The sequence below is a fragment of the Chlorella variabilis genome, assembly GCF_000147415.1.
Source record: "Chlorella variabilis unplaced genomic scaffold CHLNCscaffold_6, whole genome shotgun sequence".
Lineage (NCBI taxonomy): Eukaryota > Viridiplantae > Chlorophyta > Trebouxiophyceae > Chlorellales > Chlorellaceae > Chlorella > Chlorella variabilis.
In genome coordinates, this window is record NW_005435082.1 from 1,345,818 (window position 1) to 1,356,149 (window position 10,332).

Below are 10,332 nucleotides of genomic sequence, written 5' to 3' on the forward strand. Positions count from 1 at the left end.
CTGCCTGCTTGCAGGTGCTGCAAGTGCTCCAGAGGCGGGTGCTTGCTGCCAAGGCCGGCGTGCCGGCGGCGGTGCAGGCAGACGTGTTTTCGGATGCGGCGCTGCAGCAGCTGGCAGCCGTCTCGGCTGACGCGCCTACAGAGGGTGAGGATGGCGAGGGGCCTGGCAAGGAGGGGGAGGAAGCGGCAGCCGCAGCTGCAGCCGCAGCAGCTGCGGCAGGAAGCAGCAGCGACGCGGCCGAGCGCCAGCAGAGCCGCCAGGCGGCGGCGGCAGCCCTGCAGGTGTTGACGGCGGTCGCCTGCGAGCCAGCCCATGGGCTGGCTGCCGCTGCAGCGCCGGCGGCCGCGGGCGGGCCTTTCGTGCTTGGCGACGCCAGCAGCCGCCAGCTGCAGCCGGGGCAGCGCCGCCTGCTGCGCCTGCTGCTGCGCCTGCGCCCCGCCGACTCCCCAGCCCACCTGCAGCTCCTGCTGGCGGCAGCCGCAGCAGACGCGGAGCTGGCGGCGGCGCTGCTGCTGGCCCTGCCTTACAGCCTGGATCCAGGCGCAGCGGGCGCAGCGAGCGGCAGCGCGGCCGCCGGCCGCTGGTTTGCACACACGGCCGTGGCCGCGCGCCTGCTGCAGCTGCTGCCGGCGTCGGCGCCGCCTGGGCTGTCGCTTCTGGCCGGCGCCGGCGCCGGCGCGCCGGCCCCCGGCGGCCGCCGCGTGCACTGCCTGCTGCGCTGCTGCTTCCCGCCCTGCCTGCACAAGGCGGCGCTCAGCCGCGGCCTGCAGCACACCAATGCTCTGGTGAGTGGGCTGGTGGGTGGGTGAGGCGAGCCAGCTGGCTGGCAGGCTGATTGCGACTCGTTCAATGGGCTTGTGCTTGTGCACTGCCACTCGGCTCATCTCCGATGAACTGTGTTTATCCGGCGCCAAGAGCGGCATCCCGCATTTGGAGAAGGAATGGCCGATGCTGTGGCGTGCTGCGGCGCAGGTGCGGCACGGCACACTGGCCCTCCTCGCCGGCTCCCTGTCCGCGCTGGAAGCGGTGCTACAGGACTGCTCTGCAGCAGCGGCTGCGGCGGCTGCGGAGACCACCGGCTGCCTTGGCTCCGAGAGCGCGGCCCCACAGCAGCTGCCTGGGGCGCAGCGGCGGCGGCAGGGCTGGCTGGCGCTGCGCGGCTGGCTGCAGCAGGCGGCGCGGCAGCACCTGCCTGACCCCACCCTGCTGCTGGCGCTGCTGGCGGCGGCGGAGAAGGAAGGATGGGAACGGGGTGAGCTGATGGCTGGGCTGGGCTGGGCTGGGCTGGTGGCAAGCAGTGGCGGCGGCCAGTGCAGGGCCGAGCAGGGCCGACTGAAGTGAAGCAGATGCATGTGCTACAGAGCAGTCCCTGCCAATTTGTATCCATTCAGTCCTGAGCGTCGCATCCCATCTCCCCTGCCCCTGCCGCAGCCAACGAGCTGCAGCTGACTGCCGTGCTGCGCGTGCTGCTGCTGTGGCAGCGCCTGCTGCCCTCGGGGCTGGCAGATGCGCACGTGGATGCCGAGAGGCTGATGCCGCAGCAGCCGCTGCCGCTGCGCCCCCAGCACCAGCTGCTCCTGCTGGAGCTGCTGACAGCCGCGGCGGATGCCGTCGCTGCCTCCGCAACCGCCGGCAGCGATGCAGAGCATGCCGTGCAGGCTGCGACCGTGGCTGCGGCGGCGGCGGCGCTGCTGCCGCCTCTGCGGCTGCTGGTGGGGCCGGGCGTGGCGCCGGCGGTGCGGGCAGCGGCGCGCAGCTGGCTGCTGCGTCGGCTGCTGGCTACAGGTGCCTTCAGCAGCAATGTGGAGGAAGCGGTGCTATGGTTGGATGTTCTGCCCAGGTGAGGGGCATGGCACGCACAGCATGCTGGCAGCCACACCTGCTCCCGCCGGCTGCCACTGCTCCTGCTGCTGCTGCCTTGCCACAGGCCAAACAACTGCGTGCCCTGCCTGCAGGGGCGGCAGCAGCAGCGAGGCACTGGCTGGCTTCCTGTCTGAGGCGGTACAGCTGCTGCTGCGCCGCCCTCACGAGCTGTACGAGCAGCAGCAGCAGCTGCTGGGCGCCGCAGCTGCAGCAGCAGGGGCCGACGCAGGTGTGCACCAGCAGCTGCAGCAGCCGCAGTCCAGCCTGCTGGCGCCCTGCGCCCTGCGCCAGCTGCTGCGAGTGCTCCCCTCTCTCAAGATTGCGGCAGGGGACAAGGCAGCAATGGCTGCCTACGTGGCATCCGTGCTTTGCCAGCTGGCGCAGCAGCAGCTGGGCGCCGGCGCGGCAGCGGGCCTGTCGGCGGTGCTGCTGGGGGTGGTGCGGCAGGAGGCGGCCCGGCGGCAGCAGGGGCCGCAGCAGCAGGCGGCTGATGGCTCCGCTGACAAGCAGAGCAAGAAAGACAAGAAGCGGAAGCAGGCGGGCGGCGCAGACGGCGGGGCGGCGGCATATGGTAATGGAGCAACCGTGCCTCTGCTGCTGCTGCCACCAGAGGGGCGCCCCCTGCTGGCTCTGCTGGCGGTGCTTGAGCAGCAGCAGGAGGGTGGCCAGCTGGCAGGCGGTGAGCAGGCTCAGAAGAAGAGGAAGCAGAGCAAGCACGCGGCAGATGCGGCGGGCGGGGGGCAGGGGGCGGCGCCTGTCTCGGCCCCAGCTTCAGCCATGGTGCAGGCCAATGGAAGCATGGCAGGCGATGCCGAGGCAGTGGCAGCAGCCGAGGCTGGCGCAGCAGCAGTGGGCGCCTGCTGCCAGCTGATCAGCCAGCTGGCGGCCAGTTCTGGCGGCAGCGCAGAGCTGCTGGCGGGTATTCAGCAGCACCTGGCTGGCAGCAGCGGCAGCGGCAGCGGCGCAGGCACCTGCAGTGCGGTGATGCGGCAGTGTCTGCACTTGCTGGAGGCTGGGGGAAGCAGGTGTGGCGCTGCTCAGCTAGGGCTGCTGCAGGTGCTGCAGGCAGCCGTGCTGGCGGGCGGCGGCGGCCGGCAGGAGCAGCGGCGGGAGCAGCGGCGCTGCCTGCAGCTGCTGGCCGAGAGTAGCCTAGTGGCCCGGGCGCTTGGCGGCGGCGGTGACACTGACATCAAGGTGCAGCAAGCGCTGGCATCTACTGTTGTGCAGCTGCTGCGGCACATCCAGCCAGCAGCCGGCGGCAGCAGTGCCAGCAGTACAGCCGTGTGCCTCCCGCTGTTGGAGCATGTAGCGTCAGCATTCTCTCATCAGTTGCATGATTCCAGGCAGGCTGCTGATCAAACCGATGACAGCAGCAGCAGCCCACCAGCGGCGATCCAGCGCCTCCTGCTTCTGCTGCCCGGCATGCCGGCGACTGCACTAGATGACGCTGCAAGCACGCTGCTAGCTGAGCTTTCGCCGGCAGAGCAGAGCCAGCCCATTGGAAGCAGCAGCAAGAAGAAGAAGAAGAAGAGCGCCAGCCAGGAGCCAGGAGATGGACAGGCAGCACAGCCGCCTTGGCTTGGCGCAGCAGCCGCTGCCGTGCTGCAGCATCAGCTGTCGTCTGGCAGCTGGGACCAGCAGCAGGGCCAGCTGGAGGCGGCATGCGGCACCCTGCTGCACTTGGCATGCGCCCCTGCAGCAAGCACTGCCGGCAGCGACGTCGTGGGCGCAGCAATGAGCTGCCTGCTGCAGTTGCTAAAATCCCGGAGCCAGCAAGCAGCAGCCCTGGCAGCGCTGGGTGGCAGCGGGCAGGCACAGCTGCTACGGACCTGCTTGGGGCAGGCGGCAGCTGGCGGCAGCGGCAACCTGGAGGCCTGCAGCCAGCTGGCCGCCCAGTTGGTCCAGGTCAGCAGCGATTGCCGCCAGCTGGCAGCAGCAGAGGTGCTGCCTGGCCTGCTGAGTGGCGGAAGCACAGCTGCGCTGGCGCTGGCCCTGCCTGCAGTGGCAGTGTGCTTGCAGCAGCAGCAGCAGCAGCAGCAGGGGGAGGATGGTGGCTGTGCGCCAGCCGGTCCAGCTGAGACTGCGCTGCTGGCTGCCCTCAGCGAGCAGCTCCTGGCATTCTTCGCTCCTGATGGCAGCAGCAGCGGTGGCGGGCAGCAGAAGGAAAAGAAGAAGAAAACGCGGAAAGGCGAGGCAGCGGATGGCGATGCAGCAGCAGCAGCGACCAAGCTGGTGTTAGAGCAGCACGCGCTGCCCTGCCTGCGCCTGGTGCTGCAGCAGCGGCCGCCGGCCGCGCCGCAGCGGCAGGCGCTGCTGCAGGCGCTGCTGCCGTCCCAGGGCTTGGCGGTGACGCCAGCGGCAGGTCCTGGCAGCCCTGCCGCCCTCCCTGGCCCTGGCACTGCTGAGAAGGCGGAGGCGGCGGCGCTGCTGCTCACCGCCGGCGGCGCTGCAAGCGTGCAGGAGCTGTCTGCCTGCGTGCGCTGCTTTGCAGCCACACTGGCTGCCCTCCTCAAGTGAGCGCCCGCTTCCAGCCTGGTGGTGCAACGCTGCTCGCGTGCTGCATTCCACATTGCTTGCATGGCTGGTGCATTCCTGCTCATCTTCAAGCAGCCCCAGCTCCAGCCTGTCGACATGCTTGCCTCCTCTCCCCTTTTGACCGCAGGCTGCCGGCTGGGAGCTCAGACCTGGAGAGCCGCCTGCTGCAGCTGCTGGATGGGCCTGTGGGAGACGCGGTGGCGGCCCTGCCCGCCGCCCAGCGCAGCTGCGCCGCCTTTGCCGAGCTGGCGTCAGCCGTGGCAGGCACCCTGGGCACAGCCGTGCTTCGGCACCGCCTGGCAGCGGCAGCAGGCAGCGGCAGCGAGGCGGCCCAGGGGGCGGAGGCGGCCGGCGTGGCCGCGCTGCGCGTGCTGCGCCGCTTCCTGGCGGCTCTGCTGCCGGATGATGAGGAGGAGGGCGGCGCGGCGGATGGGGAGAGCGACAGCAGCAGCGAGGATGGGAGCGACAGCGAGGGCGATGTGGAGATGCGAGACGGGCCGCAGCGGCAGCAGCGGCAGGGGGCGGTGGGCAACCCGGAGGCCGCCTCGGCGGCGCTGCAGCTGCTGCAGCGGCTGCTGGGCCACAGCCGCTTCCTGCCCGCCATGCGCGCCACCGCGGCATGCCCGCCGCCGCTGCCGCCGCCCGCTCTGGCGCTGCCGCGCCCGCTGGCCTCGCTGCTGCCGCTGGCGGCGGCTGCGGACGACGCCGTAGCGCTGGAGGGGGTCCCAGCAGCGGCAGAAGTGAAGAAGGAGCTGTGCGAGCTTCTGGAGACTCTGCTGGATCTGCACCAGCAGTACAGCGGCGGTACAGCTGGCAGCCGGACGGTACCGCAGCAGCAGCGGCAGCAGGAGCAGGAGCTTGTGGAGGGGGCGGAAGCTGCATTGCTGCCGCTGCTGATGGCGGGCTATGGCGCCTCCTGCTCCCCCGCCGATGCCGCCGCCTGGAGCCTGGCCGCCGCCATCAACCGGCGCCAGTGGGAGCGGCGTGGCGGGCAGGAGGGCGGCGAGGCCGAGGCTGCAGCGGCGGCGGCGGCAGCCGATGGCGATGGCGACATGGCGGCGCTTGCCGCGCTGCTGCACGGGCCCCTCGGCAGCACCGGGTGAGCTGCCGTCCTGTGGTTGATGTTGCGTGCATGGCCAGAGCTGCTGCCCGGCAGGTTGCCTCTCCCGCCGTGCGGCCAGCTTCTGCCAACGGCCTGCTGCGCCTCCCGTTCCTGCCGCCGCAGCTTCGCTTGGGGGCCCGCCGCGGCAGCCCTGCAGCAGCTGCCCGCGCCGGCCGCCGGCGCCGGCGAGCAGCAGCAGCAGCAGCGGCGGCGGGAGCGCGCCCAGTTGCTGCAGCAGCGCCTACCTCTGGACCCCGCCCGAGCCGCCCTCACCGTCTGCCACTGGCCAGAGGGCTGCTCCCTGGCAGTACCGGGCAGCTCCGGCGACGGCGACGGCACTGGCAGCGACGCCGGCGGCGCCCCGGAGCAGCTGCCCGCCGCCGCAGCAGCCTACGACCCCGGCTTCCTGCTCCCCTTCTGCTGCGCCTGCCTGCGGCAGCAGCTGCTGCCGCCGCGTGCCTTTGCAGAGGCCGGATTGCTGTCAGGTGGGCCTGAGGAGTGCGCTGTGTGCCAGTGTTGTTTACAGATGGGTGGCTTTGCTTGCGGCGCAGGCACCCGGCACACAGCTCGATCAACCGCGGTCCAGAGCATGCCACAGGCTGTGACGGTGCCGCCTGTCCTTCACACCCTTGCTTGCCTGCAGTGTGCCTGCGGGGCCTGGCTGCCGCCGACCCCGGCTGCCGCGCCGCATCCTACCAGGCGCTGGCGCTGTTTGAGGCGCAGCTGACGGGAGCGGCGGCGCCCGACTTCCGCGAGATGCAGCAGCTGAGGTGTGTGTGTGCGCGCGTGTGGTGTTGGTGTGTGCATGCATGTGTGTGTATGTGGCTGGGATCCCATTCCAGCCTGCCAAGTCGCCCCCTCTGCCGTGTGCGCCGCCGCTTTGCTGCTGCAGTGTGCTGCTGGGCGCGCTGCGTGCCGCCGTCACCCGCCCCTTCCAGCGCCTCCCCGCTGTGCACGCTGTGTTCCTGGCGGAAGCAGGTGCGGCAGTCGCCTGCGCCTGAGCTGCGGCAGAAAGCGGCTGCTGCCTGGTGTTGGGATGTTCAGCGCGAGCATGTGTCGGCGCTGCCTCTCTGCCTGTGGCCCTATCTCTCCTGCCACTTGTGCCGCCCATGCCTCCTGTCCTCCCAACGTGCCCGCCTGCCGCAGCCCTGCTGGCGCTGCACCCCGGTGCCGCCATGTACCCCGCTGTCAACAAGCACCTCACGCGCCGGGCGCTGCTGAGCATCACGGTGAGCCTGGGGGGTGGGGTGCAGCCTTGGGTTAGCTCAGTAGCACGCCGTGGCTAGGCAGCTACAAGCATCACTGCAGGAGCCTCAACGCAACTGTCAGCTGACTTCTGTGCTGCATGCATCTGCTGCCGCCGCCGCTGCAGGATGTGCCGATGCTGGGCCAGCTGCTGCTGTCTGGCGGGCAGCAGCACGCCGCGGACCGGCGCTGGATGCTGCAGGTGGGTGGGCCGGCTGGAGAGGCGGCTGTGTGTTGCCTGTGCCTCCTCTCCAGCATGCATGCTCCCAGGAACCGGGCTGCGACGTGCGCTTGTGCATGGCAGCTTATGCACACGGCTTCCCCGCCCAGGCTCATGCGCTGCCACCCCCTCCCGCCCCTTGCCCTGCAGCTGCTGGTGGCGGGGCTGCGTACCGCTGACGATGCCGGGCTGTACCGCCGCCAGCACGCATTCGAGCTGGCCATGAGCCTGCACGACTCCTGCGGTGAGCGCATGCATGCGTCGTGCTTGTTGGTGGTGGGCTGCCTGCCTATGGCAGGGCGCAGCAGCTGATGTTGGCTGGGCGGGCTGCCTGGCGATGGCAGGCCATCTGTCGGCATGACCATGTCGCTGAAGCCGCACCTCTGCCGTGCCAATTTCCTGCAGTGGCCGACCCTGCGGCGTCAACCCTGGCGCTGCGCCTGGTGTGCACAGCCACCTTCATCCCCCGGGCCGCCCGCCAGCTGGCACAAGAGTCTGGCCTCATCCCCTGGCTGGCCGCTGCAGCAGGCTCTGCGCTGCAGTGCCTGCTGTCCCCTGACGATCAGCAGCGGCGGGCCGGAGGTGGCAGCCTGGCAGCGGTAGGCGACGAGGCGCTGGCGGCGCCGCTGCAGGCGCTGCGCCGCCTGCTGCAGCTGCGGACGGTGATGCGGGGCAGCGGCGGCGCCGCGGCCGCTCGCCAGATGGTGGCGGCTGCGCACCAGCTTGCCGCGGCAGCGCTGGCGGCTGTCGGCGGGCCCGGCGCCGTGCCAGCAGCAGCGTCCGTGTGCCGCCAGCTGCTGCCGCTCCTGCTGGAGGTGCGGCAGCTAGGGGCTGGCAGCCACGCACAGGCCAGGCACCTGCAAAACGGGAGCGGCAGCTTGGCGGCGCTGGCGACCGCCGTGGAGGCGCTGCAGCAGGCGGCTGGGCTGTCCGCATGAATCTTTTGAGCGACATCAAAGCAATGTAAAGGAAGCACACATTTCTTTGGATGGCGCTGACGGGGCCGCCACGTCAGCGGCCGCCAAAGGAAAAAACCAGCTTTGCGCTGCGCAGCCCCCTTGGCATTTGCTTGTGGCAGGATGGGCACCAAACGCAAGGCCCCAGAGGACCTGGAGGAGGACCTGGCGCACCTGCCCAGCCAGTCCAAGGCTCTGGCCCAGCTAGCAGACGTCTCGCTGGTGCTTGGCAGCCGCAGGCTGCCCCTACACACAGCGGTGCTGGCCACGAACAGCAGGTGCCAAGGTTGCCCTCGGTCTGCCCCCAGTGCCCCTTCGCTGCCACAACATGTAATGCTGTAAATCCATTGATGCATGCAGGGTGCTGTGCAAGGCCACCTGCAGCACAGGCGGCTTGACCCCCGAGGCGCCCAGCGTCGCGTTCTCGCTGCCGCCCGACACCGACCCGGCTGTCGCTGTGGAGGCCTCCCGCCTGTTCCTGCGCATCATCTACCAGTCTGGTTCGGCTGAGGTCGAGGCTGGGCTGGACAGGGTGGATCGGCCGCAAGGTCTCAAGGCCATGCAGGCGCTGCTGCGGCTGGCTGCCAAGCTGGACTCGTCCACGGTTGTCAAGGTGGGCGGATTTTTAACTCCAGATATACGCAACTGCGATGAGCCAATGTGCCTGTTAATGCTGTGACGTGTGTTCCGTGGTTGTTGTGCAGGAGCTCTTGAACTGCTCGCTGCGGAACACCACCTCTTCTCCTGCCAGGGATTGGATGTGCATGCTGCTTGCTGCCGAGGGTCTGGGGCGTGACGAGACATCACAGAAGCTGAGGTGTGTGTGGCATGCAGACCACCTTAGGGCGCTGTGTGAGGCTGCTGGTGTGAGTGCAAAACCCAAGAGGCTGTTGGTGTTGCTCAGCGCAGGCATCGCTACATCCGCTCGCTGCTGTTTAAAGTTACATCCACCCTGTTGGGGGACGCCCCAGGGGACATTAGTTTCGTGAAGGATGTTTTGCTGGCCCCCAGCAGCTGGAAGCAGCTGAGCCAGGACAGTCTGCTGCTGTGCGTGGAGGGGCTGCTGGAGGCAATCCGCCGCGCCAAGCCAGGGATGTTCAGCCTCCCCAACAAACAGGAGTTCATGGACGTCAGGGGTTTTTGGCGACATGCTGCTGCACAAGGTGCTGTGACAGGGCTGATTGGTCCGGCAGCAGACAGCCTGGCGTTTGTTGCCTGTGTTGCATGTTATGAATGTCGTTGCATTACAGATTCAGATCGCCGGTTCTTTCCGCCTCAGCTTGCCAGGTGGCTGCCTGCCCAATGAGGCAGGTGGCGTGTAAAGGAAACAGAGAGGGGCAGGTGGCTGAGGCATCCCGAGGCAGCGCCGGGGTGCCAGCTCAGCTCAGGCAGCTCCGGGGCGCGGTTTCAGCCCAGAGACCACAATACAATACCAGTATGTATACCAGCATGAAGAGATGGCGGGAGGGGGGCGAGCAAGGTGCCGCCACGTATAGGAGGGAAGGGGGGCAGCGTAGAAGAGCGAGCGCAAAACAAGGGGCGTGTGGTGTGCGAAGCCCGACCTAAAGGGGCGGCTGATGGTATCTATCTACTGAAGGGTTCTGCAGCTGCTGAGGGGCGGCCCGAAATGAGGCCTGGGTGGGGGAGCGCAAATGCCGAATGGGGCAGCGCATCGCCTAGAGCGCCCCGCCGGAAGGGAGGCAGGAAGGGTGGGGAAGCTGCTGCTGCTGGAAGGCGAAAAGGCGGGTGCGGGCTGTACAGGTGGCAAGCTAACAGGTTTATGCGGTTTCTCAGTCGCTGCATCGCCCAGCTGCTGAAGGCTGGCGGGGGCGTAACGGGCGGGGCTGACTGCGGGGCTGACGCGCGCCTATCCGCCCGCGTCAGGTCCGCCAGCGCCTCACTGCCCGCCATTCTGGCTGCGGGTGGAGCGCGCCGTCTGCAGCTCCTCCTCATAGGCCCCCGGCGGCGGCGCCATGGGCCCCTGGAACGGAGCCCGCGGCTGGCCGGGCAGCGAGGGGGTGCGCGTGTAGCTGGGCCCGCGCGCGCTCTGCAGGCGGCCAGGGGTGGGGCGCACAGTGCCCAGCGCGGGTGAGTGGCGGCAGGGCGTGGGCAGGCAGCCGTGCCATGCAGCGCCGCTGCCAGCAGGCCTGGCTGCGCCTTCCCCCAGCCCCTCCCTCGCGCCTCCGAGCCCTTCCCCTCCCAGCCAGCACCCACCTGCAGCGCGGATCCCATGGAGGTGGCGGAGGTCTGGCGGGAGATGCCGTAGGGGTTGTACTGCCCGTACTGCCGCTCGGGGGACCCCGACCACGAGTTGAGGCGCCCGTTGTTGGCGTAGCCAGCCAGGCCGCCCATGCTGCCAGACCGCACCTGCACGGGGAGGGCGGGGAGGGGGCGGTGGGTGGGCAGGCCTC

The 10,332-nt window shown here is 69.6% G+C and overlaps 2 protein-coding genes across 2 annotated transcripts in view; one reads left to right on the top strand and one right to left on the bottom strand.

Annotated features, from left to right (window-relative positions):
* The window catches only part of CHLNCDRAFT_57419 (hypothetical protein), a gene marked incomplete at its 3' end in the record, with an annotated part of 9,679 nt that extends 1,079 nt beyond the window's left edge, over positions 1-8,600 (top strand). The window contains exons 3-16 of the mRNA XM_005849104.1: positions 15-785; positions 973-1,252; positions 1,432-1,840; positions 1,956-4,376; positions 4,526-5,497; positions 5,624-5,985; positions 6,144-6,270; positions 6,393-6,478; positions 6,647-6,729; positions 6,873-6,947; positions 7,116-7,209; positions 7,371-7,893; positions 8,044-8,199; positions 8,282-8,600. Coding sequence (XP_005849166.1) covers positions 15-785; positions 973-1,252; positions 1,432-1,840; positions 1,956-4,376; positions 4,526-5,497; positions 5,624-5,985; positions 6,144-6,270; positions 6,393-6,478; positions 6,647-6,729; positions 6,873-6,947; positions 7,116-7,209; positions 7,371-7,893; positions 8,044-8,199; positions 8,282-8,600 — 6,678 coding nt within the window. The remainder of the gene's footprint in view (positions 1-14; positions 786-972; positions 1,253-1,431; positions 1,841-1,955; positions 4,377-4,525; positions 5,498-5,623; positions 5,986-6,143; positions 6,271-6,392; positions 6,479-6,646; positions 6,730-6,872; positions 6,948-7,115; positions 7,210-7,370; positions 7,894-8,043; positions 8,200-8,281) is intronic.
* A 1,218-nt stretch (positions 8,601-9,818) lies between these two features.
* CHLNCDRAFT_143816 (expressed protein) overlaps positions 9,819-10,332 on the bottom strand; it is a gene marked incomplete at both ends in the record, with an annotated part of 2,971 nt that continues 2,457 nt past the window's right edge. Inside the window, 2 exons of the mRNA XM_005849302.1 lie at positions 9,819-9,968; positions 10,136-10,288. Coding sequence (XP_005849364.1) covers positions 9,819-9,968; positions 10,136-10,288 — 303 coding nt within the window. The remainder of the gene's footprint in view (positions 9,969-10,135; positions 10,289-10,332) is intronic.